The sequence below is a fragment of the Poecilia reticulata genome, chromosome 10, assembly GCF_904066995.2.
Source record: "Poecilia reticulata chromosome 10, P_reticulata-male-v2, whole genome shotgun sequence".
NCBI classification, from domain to species: Eukaryota; Metazoa; Chordata; class Actinopteri; order Cyprinodontiformes; family Poeciliidae; genus Poecilia; species Poecilia reticulata.
In genome coordinates, this window is record NC_088839.1 from 19,151,367 (window position 1) to 19,173,314 (window position 21,948).

Sequence of the window (21,948 nt, forward strand, 5' to 3'; positions counted from 1 at the left end):
TTGGGATTTCAGTGGATTTCATGTCTCACCCTATTAAGTGCCCTCAAGCAAAAACTGGTAAAAATCTAAGTGCTAGCTGGTGAAAGCTCAACTTACACCTATTTAGGTTTCATGAAGACGACAGGACAAACTGTATACAATTTGTTAGCAGTTAAAAAAATAATGCTTCATCTCATTAGGATGGAATTATGAGCCAAAGACCAACAACATGATATATTATGTAAACATACGGTTTATTGCAACTGTGCAGTTGTATCCAAAAATTACAGTGGTCAACTGTTTCAGGGATACTTTATAGCAACAAAATCGTAATTTTTACAAAACACAAACAAAATTTAGCACTAGCTACGAAGAAGACTTCTCCCTGTGAAGTTTTACACATGGTCCTCATTTGGTTAGCTTTTGTTGCCGTGTGAAAATACGTCTTTGGTAGCTGGGGGAAAAAAAACCGACAACAATAACCAAAGTCTTGTCAGAAATGCGATCATCGCTCACAGGCACTGTTGTCGTGCCATTGTTTTCAAGTTGCCATCTGAATAAGGAAGGAGACCATATACTGGACGGCACTACCTACAAACAAAAGGAGTGCATAGGCTGCTAGAAACGCAGCTGTCTGCTTGCAAACCATCCTAACAGTATTTACCTCAGAGACATTTCATCTGTATGTACATTGTAGTTTTCCTGCGAGTTAAACAAACAAAATGGCAGATATGGACGGACCTGTAACAAAGACAGCTTCTGAAAGCCTAGTACACTGCTCTTATTGTACAAAACAACTGATTTTTGTTCTGAATTTAACAAAAACAGAAGATAAAGCAGAATTAATTTCACCCCCATAAGCAGCAAGCCCCGACAGCAAACAATACGAGTCTACATGTTTTATGAGATATTACAGTATTCTGTTAGTTTACTGCAGCAGTTCATCAGCTTAGATGGAGAACATCGCGTTGACCTCCACCTTTGTAGCCTTAGCTTATCCTGTGCATTTTCCTTGTTATGCTTAGGATGGACAGGAACATGGCAGCAATACACTGTAGGTAGATCAAAAGTCTGTATGTGTCTGAAATGTGCGGTTGGAAGTCCATTAAAGTATTTTGAGATGAGGTGAATCCACACCAATGGGGCTGTTCTTGTTGAGACTTGGAGAACTGTCTCAGATGGGTCTCCTCTGGGTCATGAGGGAGCGAAGTCCCAGCACTTTCCAGGTTAGCGCCTGCAGGGCAAGCCCAATCAACACCTCCTTGCTCCCCCCACTTCCTCAACAGAGGAAAAAAGGACGGTGCTTTGCTGGAAGAGTTTGGCTAGGGAGGGAAATCCCCCACCCTCTGTCTAGGCTAGTCTGCCCTTTCTATGCTCAACACTCATGCCTACGAAGAGAGACTACGACAAAGAGCTGGATGGTACACAGGATGGGCCTGACATGGCACCAGTTTTAGAGCGTCTCTAGTTCTGGTTTTGTGCTCATCAGTATCAACAGTTCATTCGAGTCCCATCAATCATTTACAGCACCGATGATTCTTCTTCGATGTCCCGAAGGGGTCTCGGTGGCGGCGATTTGGTAACGCTTGCGTTCAAAAACGAGGTCCACGACTGTAAAGACAAAGTGGCTCTGCCCGCCCCAAGGCAGAGCCACTTATACAGCAGAGCCAGTGCTGTGGCTACAGCTCTGCTGCTGGTGCTGTGGCGCTGGGGTCACCTGGACGTTCTGATTATCCAAGAGCACATCTGTCGGGATGCGGGACTGGAACTTCTCCAGCTGCTCCGGACTGGCCAGGTTCTTAAGCAGGTAGTTCTCCCTCTCAAGCTGGTTGTTCTTCTCTGCTAGCTCCTTTATCTGCTCCTTGAGGATTTCCACCTCCTCACGCACCGCGTACATCAAGTGGTTCTTGACAAGATCCTGTCATTCGAAAAACAAGAGATGGATCAGACTCAGAATAGGCATGGAAAAGAAAATCTTGCAAGACAAATGAGTTTATCGCAGAACTGATGCATGCATTTGGTTCGCCTGTTGATTTTCTCCTCAGTTTTTCTGAAGGGTATTATTACAATTAAGTTTGCATATTATGAACCATGTCATTTCTAAGTATTGTCTTTTTTCTCCCAGGACTTGTCTTCAACCTCTGAGACGGCAGGAAAAACATGTCTGTACTTGTTCCTCACATCAGGGGGTTCCCACTACTTTTATTCATAATTAGTTTTAGATATTATTTCTTGCAGATGCCAGTGATCCTAAATGCCCCAAAAATAATCATTCTAGGAAAAAGGTCACGAGCTTATTTACAGGGATAAACAGCCCATATGATGTGATGAATGAATTCTCTAGGTCAGACTGATTGCACTGTCATGCTGTGTCCTGTATAGCCCCAGCCATTACAGTTTGTCCTAAAAGATGCATGAGTCTACTGTATAACCTTTCTGCATGCATTAGCATTGTGTTTGGTGTTCATTCTCTGCTTACCATGGCCTGCTCGATCTTGTTGTCAATGGCCACCACGCTAGCACCAGAGGCACTGCAAACAAGAAGAAGAGAGAGTCGTAAATTAACAGCTCATAAACACACTGATAACTTCACATGCACTGCTCCTTCCTGACGTCACGCCTCTGACGCGGGGGAAATAAAAAGCTCCCAGAACAGAAAGGGAAAGAGATCATCACCCTGCTGTAATCTGAGATGGGCTTTTGTTAAGCGTGAACTGCACGAAGAAGTTTGACTCTCTCCAGATCGAGTACAATCTAATAAGAGTCACTGCGTCGTAAACAGCGCCAGCTGACGACACGCAAATAGTGGCGAGGTTGAGCTTTCAAAGAGTTTGTAGCACTAAACAGTAACAGAGGGCGGCTCGGGGATTACAATAAACCCGCGTCGGTTCAGTTTCATTCAAGCGCTAATCGACAAAATGTACCTGTTGTCAAGTTTGACCGAAACGACGTCTCCTCCGAGCAGCGAGGAGAAGAAAGAGATGGAGAAGTTGTGAAGCTGGTAGACTGCCACCTCCATCGGAGTCTTGGCGAACATCTCCGTGCTCATGTTGAGGACCACACTCGTTTGGATGATGCTTCTCGCCACGATTGCGACTTGGTCGGTCACCGAAGTGAGCCAATAAGCGAGGATCCGGTTGGGAGGATTCGGTTTGTTTGGTTCGTCGAGTTAGTAGCGCTGCACTGACTCCTCTTGCTCTCTATCAAGCCTTAGAGCTCAGTGCTGTGTCGGGGTTATATGTCAAGCTTCGCCGGTTTGTTCGAGCGACTGTCTGTTGCTATTTCTGCCCCCAGCCTGTATTTGTAAGACTGGTTTCGTGACGCAAGCATAAATTATGCAAATTAGCTTTAGGGCGGGAGGGAGTGGAGAGGAGGAGGCAGAGCTTCTGTTGCCTTCCAGGACCATCAGAAGAAAGAAATCACTAATGAGCCATATTTTTGGGTTCTGATAAATACACCCCCTCCTCTGCTTTTACATAATGCAACAGGGCACATTTTGTTCTGTACGGTTCATCAAGTGTCTAATTCGCCCCAATATGTTTTGATATGTATATAAGCTGTTTTATGAGGATCTGTTCACAGTAATTTTCCTTCTAATGATTGCTTAAAATGGAACAGGGACAAAACGATCACACATGATTGAGTGTGAAATGTTTCAAATCCTACAGAAAGGTACTTCATAAGCATTTTTCACATTGGATAGTGGATATCCGGTGCATGTTTTATTTGCACTCTGAAACTTTTCACTTGTTCTTGGGAGCCAAATGACACAAGCAAAATCCACTGCAATTTTAAAGTGTAATCAGGGTAATCAATGCATTATCGTATTTTTATGCAACACGTCAGTTCTTACACAGAGCAACGGCTTTCACTAAAAGACGAAGCAACCTCCTGGCGAACGACTCCTAATATGAGGCTTTGAACGCAGCATCGCAAGTGCCCCGCTGCTGAACTTCGGTTCTTTTTCAAACGCAGATGCATGGATGCATTTAACCCACAGACCGAGATGTGCTCCAATTCTAACCAGCCTAACAAAAAAAAGAAAATGAACCTTTGCATATGCGTAAACAATGTGCTGCCTTTGTAAACGAACGCTTGATTTGATCAAATGTCCCATGCGCTGCACATTCGTCTTAATGAAATCTGATTCTCACGTGAATTGGACAATAAAATAGGGTATTTGTTAGAAGTCCTTTTATGTTTTAGCTGATTAGATTTTCACTGATTTGCTCATGTGAGCTTCTTGTCACGGTGTTATTGATTCGCTGTGTGCAGAAATTGTTGTCGTCGGTGTGATTCCGTGATAACTTGGTATAGCAATGACAGCATGTCGTCCCCGGGCCTTGACCTACAAATTGTTTATCAAAAAGGTCTTTGGTGTGTTCTGCACCATCCAAGCACGTGCTCACCTACACTTTATTTAGGTATTTTTTCCATATAGTTTGATGAATTTCCTCAATTTAACTCTGAACTCGATCGCCCTCTAGTGGTGAGAAAGTAAGTTACACTATATACACTATAATGTACATAACACAGTCTTCATTTTTCCATGTGGGTTTTTTCCAGTCATCCTTCGGCACCCAGTTTCAACTTGCTTTTCCATCCTCCTTTTTAGAGCTATTAATACATTTACCTTGTAATGTTTATATGTCACACACTGCTGGAATTATATTTCTAAAGAGTACAACAAAAACGTCAGGGATATATTAGTGATGTAAATAAAGGTTATTATGTCTGCAACAATCACCTCTATAACTGTGCAAACTATAAATAATCACTCAACAAGCCCTGCTCCCTGTTGCATGACCTTCTGCACTTCTGGTAGCATTTTGAACTTGTTACCACATGTGACGCAATTGCTCTAAGTCTCCTCCAAACTGTAATAAACAGATTGTGGGCAGCAGTACATGCTGATATAGCACACAAAATGTCAACATATTTTTTTCCCACTGAGCAACACCTGAATGTGTTGTTAAATGTGTTTATGATCTCTGCAAAGTTGAACAGAATTTACGTCACAGCTTACAACTCTGTGTACTCTTTTGTTGGTGTACTTTAGTGATACTGTATCAATTATGAGCCGGAAATGTTTGTTTGGAACACCTCTAGGTAAAACATTTTGTTCTACTACACAAGGAAGAACATTCAAAGTTATTCAGTAACTTCCGTGGAATTTTTCCTCTGAAGTCTGAGAGCCTTACATTTTTACTCTTTCATATCTAATTGACTATAATCAGGTAATACAATAATTTAATATTTTGTTAAATTAATCAGTAGTAAAGCCCATACAGTCAGAAGAAAATGACTACATTTACAGAAATATGTATACCCTCTTAACTTATAAGTAACGAGTGGAAAGAAAATAAAACTTTGTTTTTTAATTTTGTCAACAAAAACAATTCCGAAAGATGTTATTTATTCTGCCTCCTGAATCAATATTTTGGCTCAAATTACAGCTGCAGGAACTGTACACATCAAGAGGCACACATTTTTGTGCCGTTCCTTTTTCAAAATACTTCAAACTTATTCTAGGTCTGGACTTTGACTGGGCCATTCTAAGGCATAACTATGTTTTGTCCAAAATCCTCATCACATGTATTTCTGTCTGTATGTTTAACTCCATTTATCTTCCCATCTACTCTGAGCTTGATGCTGCTGCCAGTATCATAGATAACAAGGTTGGTGTGTTCAGGATGATACTGTTTATTTTTTTTCAAGCACACATAACATTTTGCATGGTTTCTAGCAAGTTTTGGTCTTCTCAATCCACCTTATTTAAAATGTTTATCATTTTCTAATTACAAACTGTGATTGGCCAGAAGCACAAGCACTAATTTGGGATTGAGCACTACTTTGTAGACAACTGCAAACTTTAACACTGTTCCATAATGGACAGATTGTCAAATTATGCAACTATTGGATGACGTATCACTAAATTCTGCCCTCTGAGCAACAGATTTCTGCTACTCTTCCAGAATTATTGTGGACCTCATTGCTGCTTCTCTGATTAATACTCTCCTCTCTTCAACTCCCATGCTAGTTTGCTGTGCTCCTTGTTTTTTGTGACGTTGTTTGGTCACTGACATTGCACAAAACACCTGCTTGGCCTTCACAGAACAACTGTATTTCTGCCAAGAAAAAAACTACAAACACATTGATTCTATTACTACTTGGATGACCTTGTAAAGCAGCTGACTGACTGCACTAGACTTTATTTAACAGGAACAAAATGAAAGTAATGAAATAGAAGTGCACACAACACTTTTCAGACTGTTATTTGTGAAAAACATATTTAATAATTTATGTCACTTGTACTTCAGTATTGTGATCTATTTTGTTTTGGGGGAAAAAAACAAATAAGTTTAATTCAAGTGTGTGGTTGTAGGATGATAAAATTATGAAAAATGTGAAGGGTATGAATGCGTGTACAAGTTCTTTTTGGCAGGAGTCGCACTTCTAGCTAGGCGGAAATTCAGTCTTCAAAACATGTCTTATTTGGTGATCAAAAAGACTTATTTCATTCCTTTGCCTCCTTTCACTCTAAGTTTCAGAAAAATAGTGAAACAAATCTTGACAACAATATGTTTTTCACTGCATAAACAACTTCATTTAGCTTGCCAGCAGCTTGTTTCTAAACAGTTTTATGTGCCACATAGACATAATTTTGTTCCTTCTTAGTAGCTGAAGTGGCTCATATTTCTGATAAACCATTGGTGCCTGATCACATTTGATGCATGCCAGCATCATTCAGTGAGTCACATTACAGCCAGACCACAGTTTCCATCAGATGTCCAGAGTTCCAAAGCCAAACATGTTATAAAATATTGTTCATATGCAATAATGACTGAAGAAGAAAGAGAGCGAGTCATGTTGCCAACTGTTAAGCTCAAGCAACATTTCTGAGTCTTGACACACCAGTTTCAAGATGTACGCATCAGTAACTGCCAGAAACGCAAACTGTTAAGTCAACAGAAGATGTAAGCAAATAAACAAAAACAGGCACATTGTTTTGAGCTTGCTTTCTGGTCATCTTCCTCTCGTTTTCCATAAGTTTGTTATGTATGCCGTAGTGAAAGTGTGGTCCAACAATGTGGATAATCGCCACAGGCTGCAGCCAGAGGCTATCTCAAAGGAAGCTGATCTCAAAGGAAGCTGTCCATGTGGGCAACAACACTAGCTACAAACACTGAATACTAAATGGTCTCCTCAAACCAGCACACCCACAGGCAGTCATTACCACATCTCTTTCAGTCTTCTGAGCAACAAATAACAAGAAGGTTTGGGATTTTAACATTTCTATTGAGACATATTATTAAATTTAACAAACTGTCAATATCTGTCATTTATTCAGAAATATTCTCTCTAGCAAAATGTCGTGCAGAAGATACAGAATATTTGATTTAACATGACAGGACTGGCATTGTAATTGAGTGTCCTTTACTACTAATGCTACATAGATAAACAAGAAAATGTGCACATTTGTTTTATTAATGCAGCACAATTTTAGAAATTAATAAGAGCTAATTTTATATTATAAATTATAATATTATACTATAATATTATTATAATATAGAAATTAATATTTTTAGAAAATAATATGAATTCAGCATTCATTAGTGTGGCAACAGAACACTAAGCTACAGTCATATTGTTATTTATACGTATATAAAAATGATGTTACATGGAACAAAGGTGAGGAACTTATGCAGAATTTTTTTTAATGCCATCTGTCACTTCTGAATTATGTGTGCTTCTTTTGATAAACCTCTGTTCTGAATAGTGCATGTGTACTGGAACCAAGAGTGTGGCATTTAGTGTTCTGCTGTGATCGGACTCAGTTTGTTGCTTTTGCCTTTCTGTCATCATTTCTTTTTAGTAATTATTTCATATTATAATTTAGTCACTGATCAGATACCTAAGTCACATTTACGTAAATTCAGTTGCGGCGATGCCTACCAGTTTTGACTCTCCCTAAAATAAACTACGACAGTTTGGCCTATTAGGTGATCACATTATAAGTTCTACAGGGTTAAGTAATAGGGCAAAGCTGGTCTTATTCAAATAGAAGGCAGGTACCTAATATTGTATCAGGGTACAACAATGTGCCTGATATTAGAGTTGCATGATATTAGGAAAACGTTTGATATGTGATAATACTGGATAGCGTTGCAGTATCAATATGACTTGCGAAAAACATTTAATTAAAAAGCGTTAATGTCTTTCTAGTTGGGGTTCAAAAAGAACATAGATCCCAGAAAATAAGTAGATTATCCAGCAATTGGAAAAAATGGTAATCTATTATTTCCTTCTTAACAACAAGGTGTTATTGAAAAAGTTACTCCTGCCTGGCATCTGCTATTTTGGCAGTAAAACAACTTAGCTGGTTAGGGCAACTTTTATGTTGCATTAAACAACTGTTACCAAGAGGCTTACAGAGCTTTAATGCAAGATAGTTAAGTAATTATATTGACACCTTTGCTGTCCGATTAATATACTGGGACAGTATGCATGACAGTATGCATGTCCCAGTAATATACGGATAAGGTAAATGTACAGTGCAATCCTACCTGGTATAAAGAATACTAAGTTATTTATTTCTGCTCTTTAACTGGAATAAAATCTATGTTGTTTTAGTAAAAAAGGAAGACAGAAAATATCCACCCACAACTCAAGATCTCTCAGTCGCTGACAAATTACACATCTTCCGCTCCATTCATGTCCTAATCTGTCTTTGTCACTGTTACTCTCATGGCACCATCATGCCAAATGTCCTGCTCGAAACAAGACAAATTACTTTCCCCTCCTGTGCTGTCCTCACTTACCGGCGATCCGGTCTCTTGAAGAGACTCGGTGAGTATGGGGGAGAGTAGCTCACAGTTCTGTCTGGAAAGCTGAAAGGGAAATGCGGATGATAATAAAAGAATCTCTGAGGTGGCTCGATCACCTGAAGAGGAGTCACAATCCTAGGAGAGGGTGGCCTTGCCCCAGAAGAGGCAACTCCAGTGGGACACGTATGGGACTGTCCCATCGTGGTGTTAGTGACTGTCAGGGCTGTGAGAGGCTCTTGGTCGTTTTCACACTGTTCTGTGAGTGTTTGTACCCGGCAACTGTTTCCTCAGGGCACAAAGAGGCAATTGAGCAATGACGAGACCTCTGGCTCTGCAGCCATGGCTCTGAGTGCCATGCTCAGACTGATACTTGTATGATGTGACTCCAGTCTAGTGGAATACAATAGTCCTAGACACCCAGCGAGGGTGACAGTTCTTTGAATTGGGGCCAATTGCTTCATGTATGCAATGCTGGAGTATCTCTCTCAGGCAGACAAAAGAAGATACTTTCTCAAATTGCAGCTTCAGAAAGCAACTGCCATGCCGGTCTCTGTACTGAATTTTAACAGTAGTACTAAAGCTCGCTCAAAGTCCATGTAAATATCTCAAGCTTATCAAGAACCTTCTGGAAAACTGAAATTGGTCAAACAACAGCTGACATATCGAAATTTGTTTGCAAGCAAAAGCAAGCTGAGACAGATTAATGACACTAATTGACTGTTATGTAACATTTTATATTATGTATGTGGTGTTAAGGAAATCCTTCTAAGTTCTGGGTTTGCCCGATGCATAAATCCTCTTTTGTCATCGGGGATATACTTGTTTGGAGAGTCACTGCTATGGAAAAAGAGCTCTAAGCAGCATTACTAAGCCAGTCTTGATTTGACAAATTGTACGCCTCTTTCCAGTTTGACAGCTTTGCATAAATATCTCACATCTCATTTTAAGCTTAATCCTGTCTGCTGGCAAGAATGTTGTGACATTTGACATCTCAACTGCAGTGCAGATAAGTCTGCTGATAAAGTAATGTAAAGCTAAATTTTCCATTCCGTGGATCACGTGTCAGATTTCTAGAAGCATCCTGTAATAATCTTTTAAACTATTCATTTTAAAATTTGAGGTAATTTACAATTACAAAAAAGATCAGTAGCACTAAACAAACACTTTTGTTTTATTGACGCCTAAGCTTCATTGCCATATGAAAGCTGGGTAATATTTTTTTATTTCCTTGTACTTGCTGAGTTTCACAGTCACTCAGTTCAGCCAGTTCTTGTAGAGTAGCCATCATACTGAACTCAAGTTAATATTTATTATATCCACCTGTATTGAGTCTAGTTTTTAAAAGTGTAACTAACCCCCCTCTGACAGCTAAACCTCGCCCTGGTAGATTTTGAAAAATTACAGCGAAGTGGGCGAAGCCAAGAGACACTGCGAAGCGTGGAGGTGAGCGGGGGGAGGTGAGTGGGGTTGTTGTCAACTTAACCTATGTTGAGAAAAATTATTATTTTGAGTGTTTAACACAGTTTAAACCTTTTAGAACCAATTTCTTAAGTTTGAACAGGTTTCTGTTAGTGATTTGAAACAAATACTATTGTTGGGTAAGTATTGAAATAGATCTGCAGGAGAGCCTCGGCTCAGACCCCTGGGGTCTTATCATTAAAGACAGGAGGTCATAAATTAACATATGCAGGAAGGTGGAGGACAGTATCACTTGAATTACTCTGAGAAGGGGAACTTTGGTTGGTTCACGTAACCAGGATGAGAAATCTTCCAGAACTAACATCTGACATGGTGCAAAAAAACTGAATATAACAGAAAATGTTTTAAATCACTAACATTTAATTTGTAAGACATTTTTCTTAGTATTAATAATATGTTTTGACTAAAAATTCTATTATCTTGTTTTAGAATTAATTTAGTTAATGATGAATGTATTTGAAATTGTATTATTTCTGACTATATTAGAATCACATGAAAATGTTTTGTTTAGTATTAGAAAATACTTAGGTTTATGGTGAATGAATGTCTTAATTCTTATTTGTTTCTAATTCCTAATTAGAAACAGGAATTGTACTTCATTATTTTCTGTTTATTATCTATTGCTTTTGGTTTGATATCAGGACTAAACTTTGGAGATGCTGAGTGCAGAAGAATAAATTGGGTTTTTGGAGAACTTTTCATTGAATTAAAATACAGTATTAAAGGTTTGTTCCTGGCAGAGCAGAAGAGAAACCAGAATTTCACAGCTACCTGTGAGGTTCCTGCATCTGTTTCTCTTTGCCCAGATGGCTGTAGAGCCACAGGAGGCCAGATACTGTTAAGAAAATAAATTTAAAATAAGTTAGTTTTAGAATTTATCATGACTTGATTGAAATACCATAATTATAGTTTTAAAATTTATAACATATTCTGACCTATTGATATATTTTACTGTAGTTAAAGCAGATTGTTTGCCAAGATCTTCTGATCTGCTCTTTGTCTGTTGGGAAACAATCAGTAGGAAGTTCTAGCTTTTCACACTGATCTGTGAAAGCCATAAACCACCATGAATTCGGAGAGTCTGCTTCTACCTTATTTAACAAAAGGTGTTTGATCTTGCGACCAAACTGCGGGACTTTTTCTAAAATTTAACAGGGCCAGAGATGTCTTCCAATTGGTCAAGTAGAGATACGCCTTATTTGAATACATTAAAGAGGTAAACACACCTATAGGTATAAAAGTTTGTGCACAAGGGAAACAATTCAGAAAAAAGCTGATTTGCTTTACTTCTGCACCAGCTCTTTCTCCAAGGACGTCCTTGATATTTCTTTGTCTTCTTGTCTCAGGTAACCATGTTTGTATCTGTGTTTCTTCAGTTTCCTGTACTATCTTATATTTACTTCTGATTGGATTAAATCCTGTAATTCTGTGACGTCAACACGCATTGTTGTGTTTTTGTCCCCGCACGTGGCCACGCGAGAAAACCCGGGATCAAAAGGAAGTATCAGAGCCAGAGTTTTGCTAAATTTACCAGTGATATAAAAATTCTTCCTTAACATTTGGGGGCTCGTCCGGGATCCGAAGTTTCGGACGTGCGCCTGTGGGGACTTTTTAATTCGTCTGGGTCTGACGCTGCGGTCTGGTAAGCCTGTGTTAAGTTTGCGGGCGGCGCCGCTTCGTTTGACACTTCCGACTTCCCTTTGCTGTGCGACGCCGCAGAATTATGGAATTCTCTGCAATGTCATAGAAAATTCCCCCCGAAAAGAGCAAACATAGTTTAATGTTAATGAATGAATACACACTACAGGGAGCCGGTGGCGGGCTCAAACAGGGAAACGGCGCAGTCTCTGTCTCAAGCTAGGCTTTAATTTGTGGCCTACAGGAACGTTACTGTGCCTGTAAACTAACAAATTTAATTGGATTTAATTTTGTGTGTTCTAGTTGTAGGATTGGCTTGATTCGGCCAGGGAATTTGCTCGTTCCTCAAGGACTGATGATTTTAAGGGTTAAATTGGCTGAGTCTGTCGCTTTGGGCGATTTAAGAGACTTTTGATAAATTATTATTTGGCCGGGTTTTGATGTCGCCTTCTTCGCTGGCTCTTCGTAAATTATGTAGCTGGGCGGATTGATGGAAGAACATATTGAAATTGAGTTTTGACCCGACTCTGAAAAGGTAGAAGTTGTTGGGAATTTCTTGCGTTGCAGTAGAACTATATTTTAGCCGGCTTCAAAAAAATGTTTTCCTCTCTTTTCTTCGTTTTTCCTGTTACCTGAGCCTGTCTCTCTTGTTCTCTGTTTTTCTCTGTATCTGTGCTGTTTGTATGTAAAGAGCTCTGTGTGTCTGTGGCGCTGTGTGAGCGAATCAGTGTGAGTGGGACGCTGCGTTTGAAAACTGCTGTTTGTGTGGATTTGAATTCGTGTTTTGCGCTGCGGATCTAGTGTTAAGTTAAATATGGATATTGATTTGTTAAATGATAAGATTCTGAGTTTCTGTTCAGGTCCGTGGAAATCTTTGAATGAACAGATCACAGGTTTACTTAGCGTTTTGGAACAATTGGGGTGGAACACAGTTAAAGTGACGGCAGACGATTTGAAACGGGAAGTATTACAACAGCATAAACTTTTAAATACCGAAATGCCTTTGGGCCTAATTTTAAGTCAGGCTTTGAAACGGGCAGTCGCGGATGAGACTGCAGCCCGGTCAGACCTTCGTGAGGCTGGTTTGTTCACTAAGGGAGCCGCTTTTAAAAAACCTGGAGAAGGCAGAGCAGATCAGGCACGAATGGGCTCGTTGCTTGGTTTTTTGGCAAGGAACAGTTCATCTCCATAAACAGAGCTTTAATGTAGGGATTCTTTTCCCCCTCTTGGCTCCTTTGTTTATTCCAAAATTTACTTGGGACCTTACTAATAGTCCCAGACTCTATTTGGACAGGGGTATTGAAATCTGGATTAAACATACGGGATTACATCCGGCTGATCATTCAGAGCAGAGGGAACAATTTCGTCAGGCCATCCTAGCTGGTGTCCCTTCTTCTGTAGCTGAAAAGATGACCCAAAATCGGGAGCTGATAGGTTGTGATCATGCTGAGTGGGAGGAACATCTGTTACATCATTTGCATGTGTTTCAGGATGCGGAGAGGACTGAGGTTGATGAGCTGGAGCGGTTAAAGAAACAATTGCTTAAGCTTCAGATAAAGGAGGCTAGATACAAAGTGATGAGACATGAAAAACAAATGCAGGTGGGAGTTGATGCATTATCAGAAAATTTTCCACCTGTTTTGGGTCGGGTTCCTGCTCCAGCAACACATTCTGGCCCTCGCATGTTTGCAGCTGCATCTTGGCAGAATTTAGCTCCAGGCTGGCGTGGCAAAAGGAAAAGGGCACCCGGTTTCTCAGGTGTGAGGGGAACGGGTCAACAAGGTGTGAACTGCAGGGACATGTGTTTTTATTGTGGTGAACAAGGCCACTGGGTTCGACAATGCCCACACAAGCTTCATATTCCTGTTGGAGGCAGTACGGCTGACATATAACTGCCAAGAGAAGCACCAGATCCTGCGTCGGTCCCATGATGTGATGCACAGTACAAACAAGCTGGACGATATTGACACACGCAGGACCTTTTGATCTGAGATCACTGCCAGATCTCCTGATCGACGTGAAGAATGATGGACATTTGTTGCCATTTTGTGGTGGTTGCAGGAGTGGCACACTCCATACTGAACACTGACCTCTCTGACTGAATAAAATCAGTGGTTCTTTTCTCTGCAGTACACTGGACTCTGCCTGTTGCCACATTTTTGCACACGCTTGTGCATGATTTTACACATGGACATTTTCTGCTGCAGTTATCAGTGGAGCACCTGGCTGACAGCTGGACACGAATGAACACACCAAGCTTTGGTCCTGCTTCTCACTTTGGAAACCCTAGATCCGAACACTTGTGTTCTCTGGGCTGATTTTTGACCTTTTCCCATGCCACCCTGTTTTAATGATTTAATTGGACAGAATGGTTCCAGGAGTAGGTAGATGTAACTTTAGTAGGTAGTGCCTGGAACATGTTTTTGCATTTTTGTGGCTAAATAACTGTTGCTGGTGCATGAGTTTGACTCAAAAGCATGCTGGAAGTGGCAGTGCCATATGATCTTTTGGCTCTGCACTCTGGCTCATAGCCTTAGTTATTGGGAGGTGTAATTTCATGCTCCCTGTTGATTCTAGACTGACGGTATATTCCTGCTCCTCGCTTTTTCTTCTCCCATCCATGAAACATATGAAATATAGTGTTCTGGGCCACATGTCCCACTGATTTGGGGCACGCTGACGTCACACCTGTTGCTTTTGATTTTTAACTAGGTCCTTCTCTTTTGGTCATTTACATAAGTCTGCTGCAGTGGAGGGGACAACAGAAGCTGGCCCGAGTGTTACTTATTAGAGGTCAAGCTTTTATTCAGTAAAGAAAGGAATAATATTTTGTTAAATGCACTTACACTGTGTTCTTGGATAAAGGCTGCACATACTTGTTATCACATTCAGTTAGTGAGTGTTATACACTGTGTACATCTGAGCTGTCAGTCTCCAGGAACAGAGCTTCTTTTAGTTTTGATATTTTTTTTATTTTTTCATTTGCATTTTTGTTGTTTCAAATCATTTAGATGTCTGCAAGTCACAGAGCTGTGAGTTTGAATCACCCCGGGATATGACTGTGGTGGACATGCTGCACTTTCTTTCTATGACTAGGAATGGTAGGAACTATGCTCCTAGATTATCCTGATAATGATTGGCTCTAACTTGTTGCCATTTGCAATTTAGTTTGGATGTTTCTGTGGCTGAACTGAGTGCACACAGTTCTGCCTCAGAAACAGGGGGAGAGCACATCTGAGTGCCACAAGTGAAAGATTTGAGAAGTCTGTACACAGATGGTTCCTGTTGTAAATATGAAATAAAAGCAGCATATGCACTACTTTAAGATTTAAGTAGTGAGTTTCAGGAACAGAACCAATCCATAAATTGAATTTTGTTTGTGTGGCACATTTCAGTAGCAGGGCATTTCAAAGTGCTTTGCATAATTGAAATAAAACAGCATGTGACATTGAGTAAACAGTGAGATAGAGAGATTTAAAAAAAAAAAAGATACAAATATTAAAACCCACACTCCTTTTTAGGACTTCAGCTTAACGACGTTTAACTGGGACTTTAGTCAAAAACATAGAAGACAACAAATGCAGGGTTCTTAGAAACGCATAAAATATGAAACGGAAATGGAAATTGGTAGAAGCATTATTCCTGTGTTAATTTGTTATTGTAATTAAAACAGGGGTCATGAAGAAAGCAGGACAAGAGTGACAGCTGAAGGCGCTGCCACTGACAACACAGCCAAGAAGGCTGTTTGATTCTTGTCATTCCTTTAAAATGGTAAGTATTAGAACTGAAGCAGGTGGAATAGAATCATCTGTACAAGATATTTTAACACAAAAAGGGGGTGTCATCACTGGAACTGTCTGATGAGCAATAAGGAGTCAGTTAATGACCGACTCAGACAAGGACTGAATGGTAAGGTGATTCTTTCTCCGAAGGTGATTCTTTCTCCGGATATGAGACTCCAGGTTCTTCAAGAAGTCTATGGACTTGGCATGAAAGGATTTCACAGGTGATGAAAACCTGGAGCACAGGTGGCATCTTTTCTCAAAGACGGGGTTAAAGGATAGATATGCTGACGCTGGTAGGTATTAATCCCTCTGGACGCAATACTCAAGATACCTGGAGGCGTGGCCAGCGCAAAGGAAGACAGCAAAGCTTTCATATTCTGCTTGATCAATCATTACATTCCACGCTATGGATTTCTAACGAAGATCAGGTGAGTAAATGGTACTCCTTTTAGGAATCAAGATCTGCAGAATGTGGAACAGATGCTCGGATTGACCCATTTATTCGGTACAGTATATTATCCCCAATCACAAGGCAAGGTTGAGAGAGTAAATAAAACAAAATTGGCTATAAACTGTGCACAGTCTAAATTTAAATTGGGTAAATGCATCGCTTATTATTGGATGTTTGTTTGAATGTCCATTAACAAATCAACAGGGTCCATATGAGCTCCACACAAGAAGGATGTTTCCAGCACCTGCACTCGGATTCCAGAATGGACAGGTGAACCTGCACATTTATTTCATAATTATGTTTTTAGTGAGTCACAGGGTCTGGCAACAGAGTTTGCAAAATACCAGACGTCATAGGACCGTCCAGGCTCAGGACTGGTCCCAGGAATCAACTGGGTGTGGCTGAAGGTCATCAAAAGACAGTGGTCTGAACCTCGCTTCACCAGACCATACCAACTCGTGGAAAGGACGTCTCATGCTGTCCATCTGCAAGGGAAAGGAGACACCTGGTTCCATTGGAGTCACTGCACAACAGCTGAGGAGCCACAACGCGCTCCGAGACGTACAAGAAGATCTGCAACTTCAGACGAGGAGCGTCTGCAGGCACTTCCCAGGACCGAGGAGGATCAGCAATTCCTGCCATGATCATTTCTAATTCCTGGAATTCGAGGCTTAAAAGGCCCGGACAGGCATAATACTCCTGTTTCCGGTGTCCTTATATTGAGAAAAGGAGATTGCACCCTCTCCTTAAACTCACTGTTATATTGGCACAATAAATCCAATTTTCAGTGAGCAACGGACACTCAGGTGGGAACCTGAGGTTTAAACCCGACGAGGAAAACAGTTACAAGAGGATCGCCGTTAACACATCTTCTCTCTTTTGCGTATTTTCGTCTTTTCTTGCGAACTCAATGAACTTTCGTTTCTTTTTTCGCGCGTATTTTTAGATCATTTCTGGACGAAGAACTTCTTTTGTTTTTGAGGAAAGACAAAGAAGAAAGACACGGACTCTAAGACTATTATTGAATTCTGTAAAAAAAAAAAACGTGTAATTGATTTATATGTGTTCTAATTTCTTTTTCCTTGACAGCTTTGTTTTTGGTGTTGCTTTTTACACTGTTGAAAGATTGTAATTGTTATGATCAGTATTGATTTTGTGATTAGTGTCTATCTTTGGTAAGTTTTGTGTACCTCAGTCATCTTTCCATTTTATCCTTTTTGGGTGATGATTTGTAATGTGTTTTGCTTGTTTTGAAATAATTGAGTTATAGGATTTTTAAAAGGTTAATAGGTATTTTACATTTAAATTGAGATTGTTACAAATTTTTGCAATACTTCAGGTGAGTATTAAATTACTGGACAGAACAAATCTATCATCTACAGGTAAAATAAGGAGTTTAATTTTGGATGCATAAAACTGCTAAGGGTAGCAGAGGCCCACCTGCTCCGCCTCCCTATCAGATGCTTTACTGTGGTGCTGCAGATGAGAGGGATGTGGAGCTGAGGGGTCCTGTTGAAAAGGGGGACTGTATAAGAAGGTATAAGAAGGTAAATGTTTTGGTTATTCTAGTACACGGAATTTTTTTTTGTTCCTATATTGGAAGGCCTAATCAATTTATTTGTGAGGTCTGTGTATCTCAGACCTCAAAAGGGGGACTGTTGAGAAAAATTATTATTTTGAGTGTTTAACACAGTTTAAACCTTTTAGAACCAATTTCTTAAGTTTGAACAGGTTTCTGTTAGTGATTTGAAACAAATACTATTGTTGGGTAAGTATTGAAATAGATCTGCAGGAGAGCCTCGGCTCAGACCCCTGGGGTCTTATCATTAAAGACAGGAGGTCATAAATTAACATATGCAGGAAGGTGGAGGACAGTATCACTTGAATTACTCTGAGAAGGGGAACTTTGGTTGGTTCACGTAACCAGGATGAGAAATCTTCCAGAACTAACATCTGACATGGTGCAAAAAAACGGAATATAACAGAAAATGTTTTAAATCACTAACATTTAATTTGTAAGACATTTTTCTTAGTATTAATAATATGTTTTGACTAAAAATTCTATTATCTTGTTTTAGAATTAATTTAGTTAATGATGAATGTATTTGAAATTGTATTATTTCTGACTATATTAGAATCACATGAAAATGTTTTGTTTAGTATTAGAAAATACTTAGGTTTATGGTGAATGAATGTCTTAATTCTTATTTGTTTCTAATTCCTAATTAGAAACAGGAATTGTACTTCATTATTTTCTGTTTATTATCTATTGCTTTTGGTTTGATATCAGGACTAAACTTTGGAGATGCTGAGTGCAGAAGAATAAATTGGGTTTTTGGAGAACTTTTCATTGAATTAAAATACAGTATTAAAGGTTTGTTCCTGGCAGAGCAGAAGAGAAACCAGAATTTCACAGCTACCTGTGAGGTTCCTGCATCTGTTTCTCTTTGCCCAGATGGCTGTAGAGCCACAGGAGGCCAGATACTGTTAAGAAAATAAATTTAAAATAAGTTAGTTTTAGAATTTATCATGACTTGATTGAAATACCATAATTATAGTTTTAAAATTTATAACATATTCTGACCTATTGATATATTTTACTGTAGTTAAAGCAGATTGTTTGCCAAGATCTTCTGATCTGCTCTTTGTCTGTTGGGAAACAATCAGTAGGAAGTTCTAGCTTTTCACACTGATCTGTGAAAGCCATAAACCACCATGAATTCGGAGAGTCTGCTTCTACCTTATTTAACAAAAGGTGTTTGATCTTGCGACCAAACTGCGGGACTTTTTCTAAAATTTAACAGGGCCAGAGATGTCTTCCAATTGGTCAAGTAGAGATACGCCTTATTTGAATACATTAAAGAGGTAAACACACCTATAGGTATAAAAGTTTGTGCACAAGGGAAACAATTCAGAAAAAAGCTGATTTGCTTTACTTCTGCACCAGCTCTTTCTCCAAGGACGTCCTTGATATTTCTTTGTCTTCTTGTCTCAGGTAACCATGTTTGTATCTGTGTTTCTTCAGTTTCCTGTACTATCTTATATTTACTTCTGATTGGATTAAATCCTGTAATTCTGTGACGTCAACACGCATTGTTGTGTTTTTGTCCCCGCACGTGGCCACGCGAGAAAACCCGGGATCAAAAGGAAGTATCAGAGCCAGAGTTTTGCTAAATTTACCAGTGATATAAAAATTCTTCCTTAACACCTATTTGTCCTATATTTATCGATTTTTCAGACTTTTTTTTTTTTTCAAAAGAACAACTAGAGGTAGATCTAGCGACTCTTCTTCTGTGTTGTTGAAGACTTTTATGGTGACAACGATCTGCAGCTAAGCGGCAGGAAACCTGCGTGTCCTGAGCGAGCAGCGAGAGCGACCAGTGAGCCATTAGCCGCCATTAGCTTCTCCTGCTTCCGAAGGTAACAAAACCAGTCTGACACAGTCATTCGTTCAATACTATACCTTTCCCATTAGTCAGAGCAGAGCAGACCCACTTCACTCCGTGTCCACATTGCAAATACATCCCACATTTGTAACACTGAGCAATGCCCGCCATTCGCCATGGCAACGCTCCCTACTACAACTCCTCACTTGCCACCAGGGGGAGAAAGACAGAGGTGAAGGGAGAGGGAAAGAAATTCTTCTAATTCTACTCCTGGACATGTATGCCTTGGATGCGTCATTTACATCAGTTACTTTTTGTCTTAAGTGTTTGCTTATATTCACTCAAAGCGCACTGTTAATTTCCTTATCTATGTTCATCATATTTCCAATAGTAGTTCATCTTAATTCAGGTTTGAACTTGAAATGGACTTGAAATACAACTATCCAAGAACGTATACTGGTTGGTATAAGTTGTTTATTTAAAATCTCTTCTAAATTAAACGTAATAAACAAACAGTTTTCATTAAAGTCTGCATTAATGCATGCACGGTACCATAAATTTAGGCCTTCACCTAAAAGGACCTTTTGCTGGAACTAAAGGAGGGGCAAAAAGAAAATGTGGCAAATGTCGCTGTGATTAGCATCAGAGCAAACAAGCTTGGGCACTTTGTAACAGCAGACACCAGGATGCGTCTCAACAGAAGTCAGGTGTTTTTAGGTCACATCGTAAAGAATTTACCCAGCAATATCCACAGATATTTAAGTGTACGCCGCAAGTCAGCTGTCAGAGTTGGTGTGAAGGTGTCTACATCTTATTTAAGCTACTTAAGCCTGCATCATTCAAGCAATGGCTCTTTCAAGCTGAATGATGCACAAAAACTAATTAAGAAGGAAACCAGTCAGCTACATTCTGCATGCTCCTAGTCACCAGGTGTTTTACTGCAAATTATGTCATCTGTTGAGTGTCGGAGAGTAATTACGATGAGCAACCTGGGTAGGTTGGCAGATGCATTTTTTTGTTCTGAAAACAAGAATCCTGGGGCATACACAATCTGTTGCATTCATATTTAACCAAATGAAGATTTCCTTGAACAAAAAGAGATAAGAACTCTTGATGAGATATTCTTTTTGAAACAAGTTTGTTTTTGCTTTTCTTCGTGTATTTTTCTACATATCTTTCCTCATGTAGTTTTCTTTCCCATCATATCTCCTCTTATGTTTTTCCCTGTCTTGTTTCTGGCTGAGCTTGCAGCTGTGTGACCCAAGTCACCAACAACTGGAACAACAGTGGAGCAACTCAGGCCCTCGATGAGCCGCCCCCTGGCGTGCGATTATGTGCTTAGTTCTGTTTTTGTTTTCCAGTGTGCACGCTGATGCATGGTGCTTGCCGCACTTTTGTATGCCTGCGTGGCCTGCTCATGCACGTCCCAGTTTGTCAGCAGGATCTGGATTTAACTGGATGATAGGCACCCTGCTAACGCTCACTGTCGGTGTCATCCAAACACTGAGTCGTTCCCACAGACTCCTGCAGGCTCCTCTGCTGAGCCTTGAGGCTAATCCTTTGTCACCTGTGAGATGACGATGGAGTCGTGACTAAGTTCCCATGGATAATTTTAAGTCACTGGCGGTCATTCTGATGACAAGATATCCAAATGACCAACAGTCACACATTTCTGCAGTAAGACAATGAACTGAGAAAATTGGATGTGATAGGATGTTTGTCTGATGGTTTTCATTAGTTTCATGCACCTGGTGATAAAAAAGCTCCACCATACTGTGCATTATTTTTTTGGATATGTAGGACAACTCACTGGAATCAGTGAGTAGTTGTGGATTCTTCCACTGTTTTTCATATTAGCCTGAGGATGTTACGTCAGACTTATTTTTGCCAGCAACTCAAAGTGTGTTACACACCTCTGACAAGACCGCAATAACTCAGATCACACAACTGGAGCTCTAAATTATGACAAAGACGACAAGTCAGCACATAATCCATCAACTGAATGTATAGGGAGTATTTTCATTTAAAAAGCTGTCAGATGCAATCTCATCAGGGAAGATCATGTTATCATAGAAAGCTGAAAAACTAGGAAATGAACATTAGGAGTGTGCAAAACCAAAATAAAAATTAATAGCAAATCTAGTGTATTATTCCAAATATCCTTATTTTACGCATGTGGTGCTTATTTTTGAAATATCATAAGTCAACTTCAATACTCTCATGTTGTTTCTGCAATAATCCAACACTGTAAATTCACTTCTCCAAATGCCACCGTGGTTTGTATCTTATTGACAAACCTCATCAGACTTTGTCTAAACTTATCTTCTTTCCTAATTAATTATCTGAAGAAATGAAAGTCTTTCAGCAACGCACCTGTTTGCAGAAGCATTTCAGTGAGAGTC

The 21,948-nt window shown here is 39.8% G+C and overlaps 1 protein-coding gene across 2 annotated transcripts in view; it reads right to left on the bottom strand.

Moving 5' to 3' along the window:
- Positions 1–214: 214 nt before the first annotated feature.
- Positions 215–21,948, bottom strand: part of tsc22d3 (TSC22 domain family, member 3) — a 43,385-nt gene continuing 21,651 nt past the window's right edge. The window contains exons 1-3 of one of the 2 annotated variants that reach the window (XM_008420366.3): positions 2,904–3,280; positions 2,459–2,510; positions 215–1,897 (exon numbers count right to left, since the gene is read on the bottom strand). In XM_008420366.3, the coding sequence (XP_008418588.1) occupies positions 1,634–1,897; positions 2,459–2,510; positions 2,904–3,028 (441 nt within the window). In that variant the 5' untranslated portion in view covers positions 3,029–3,280 and the 3' untranslated portion in view covers positions 215–1,633. Of the gene's footprint in view, positions 1,898–2,458; positions 2,511–2,903; positions 3,281–21,948 lie in introns of those variants that run through there. The other variant, XM_008420364.3, reaches the window with a different exon arrangement.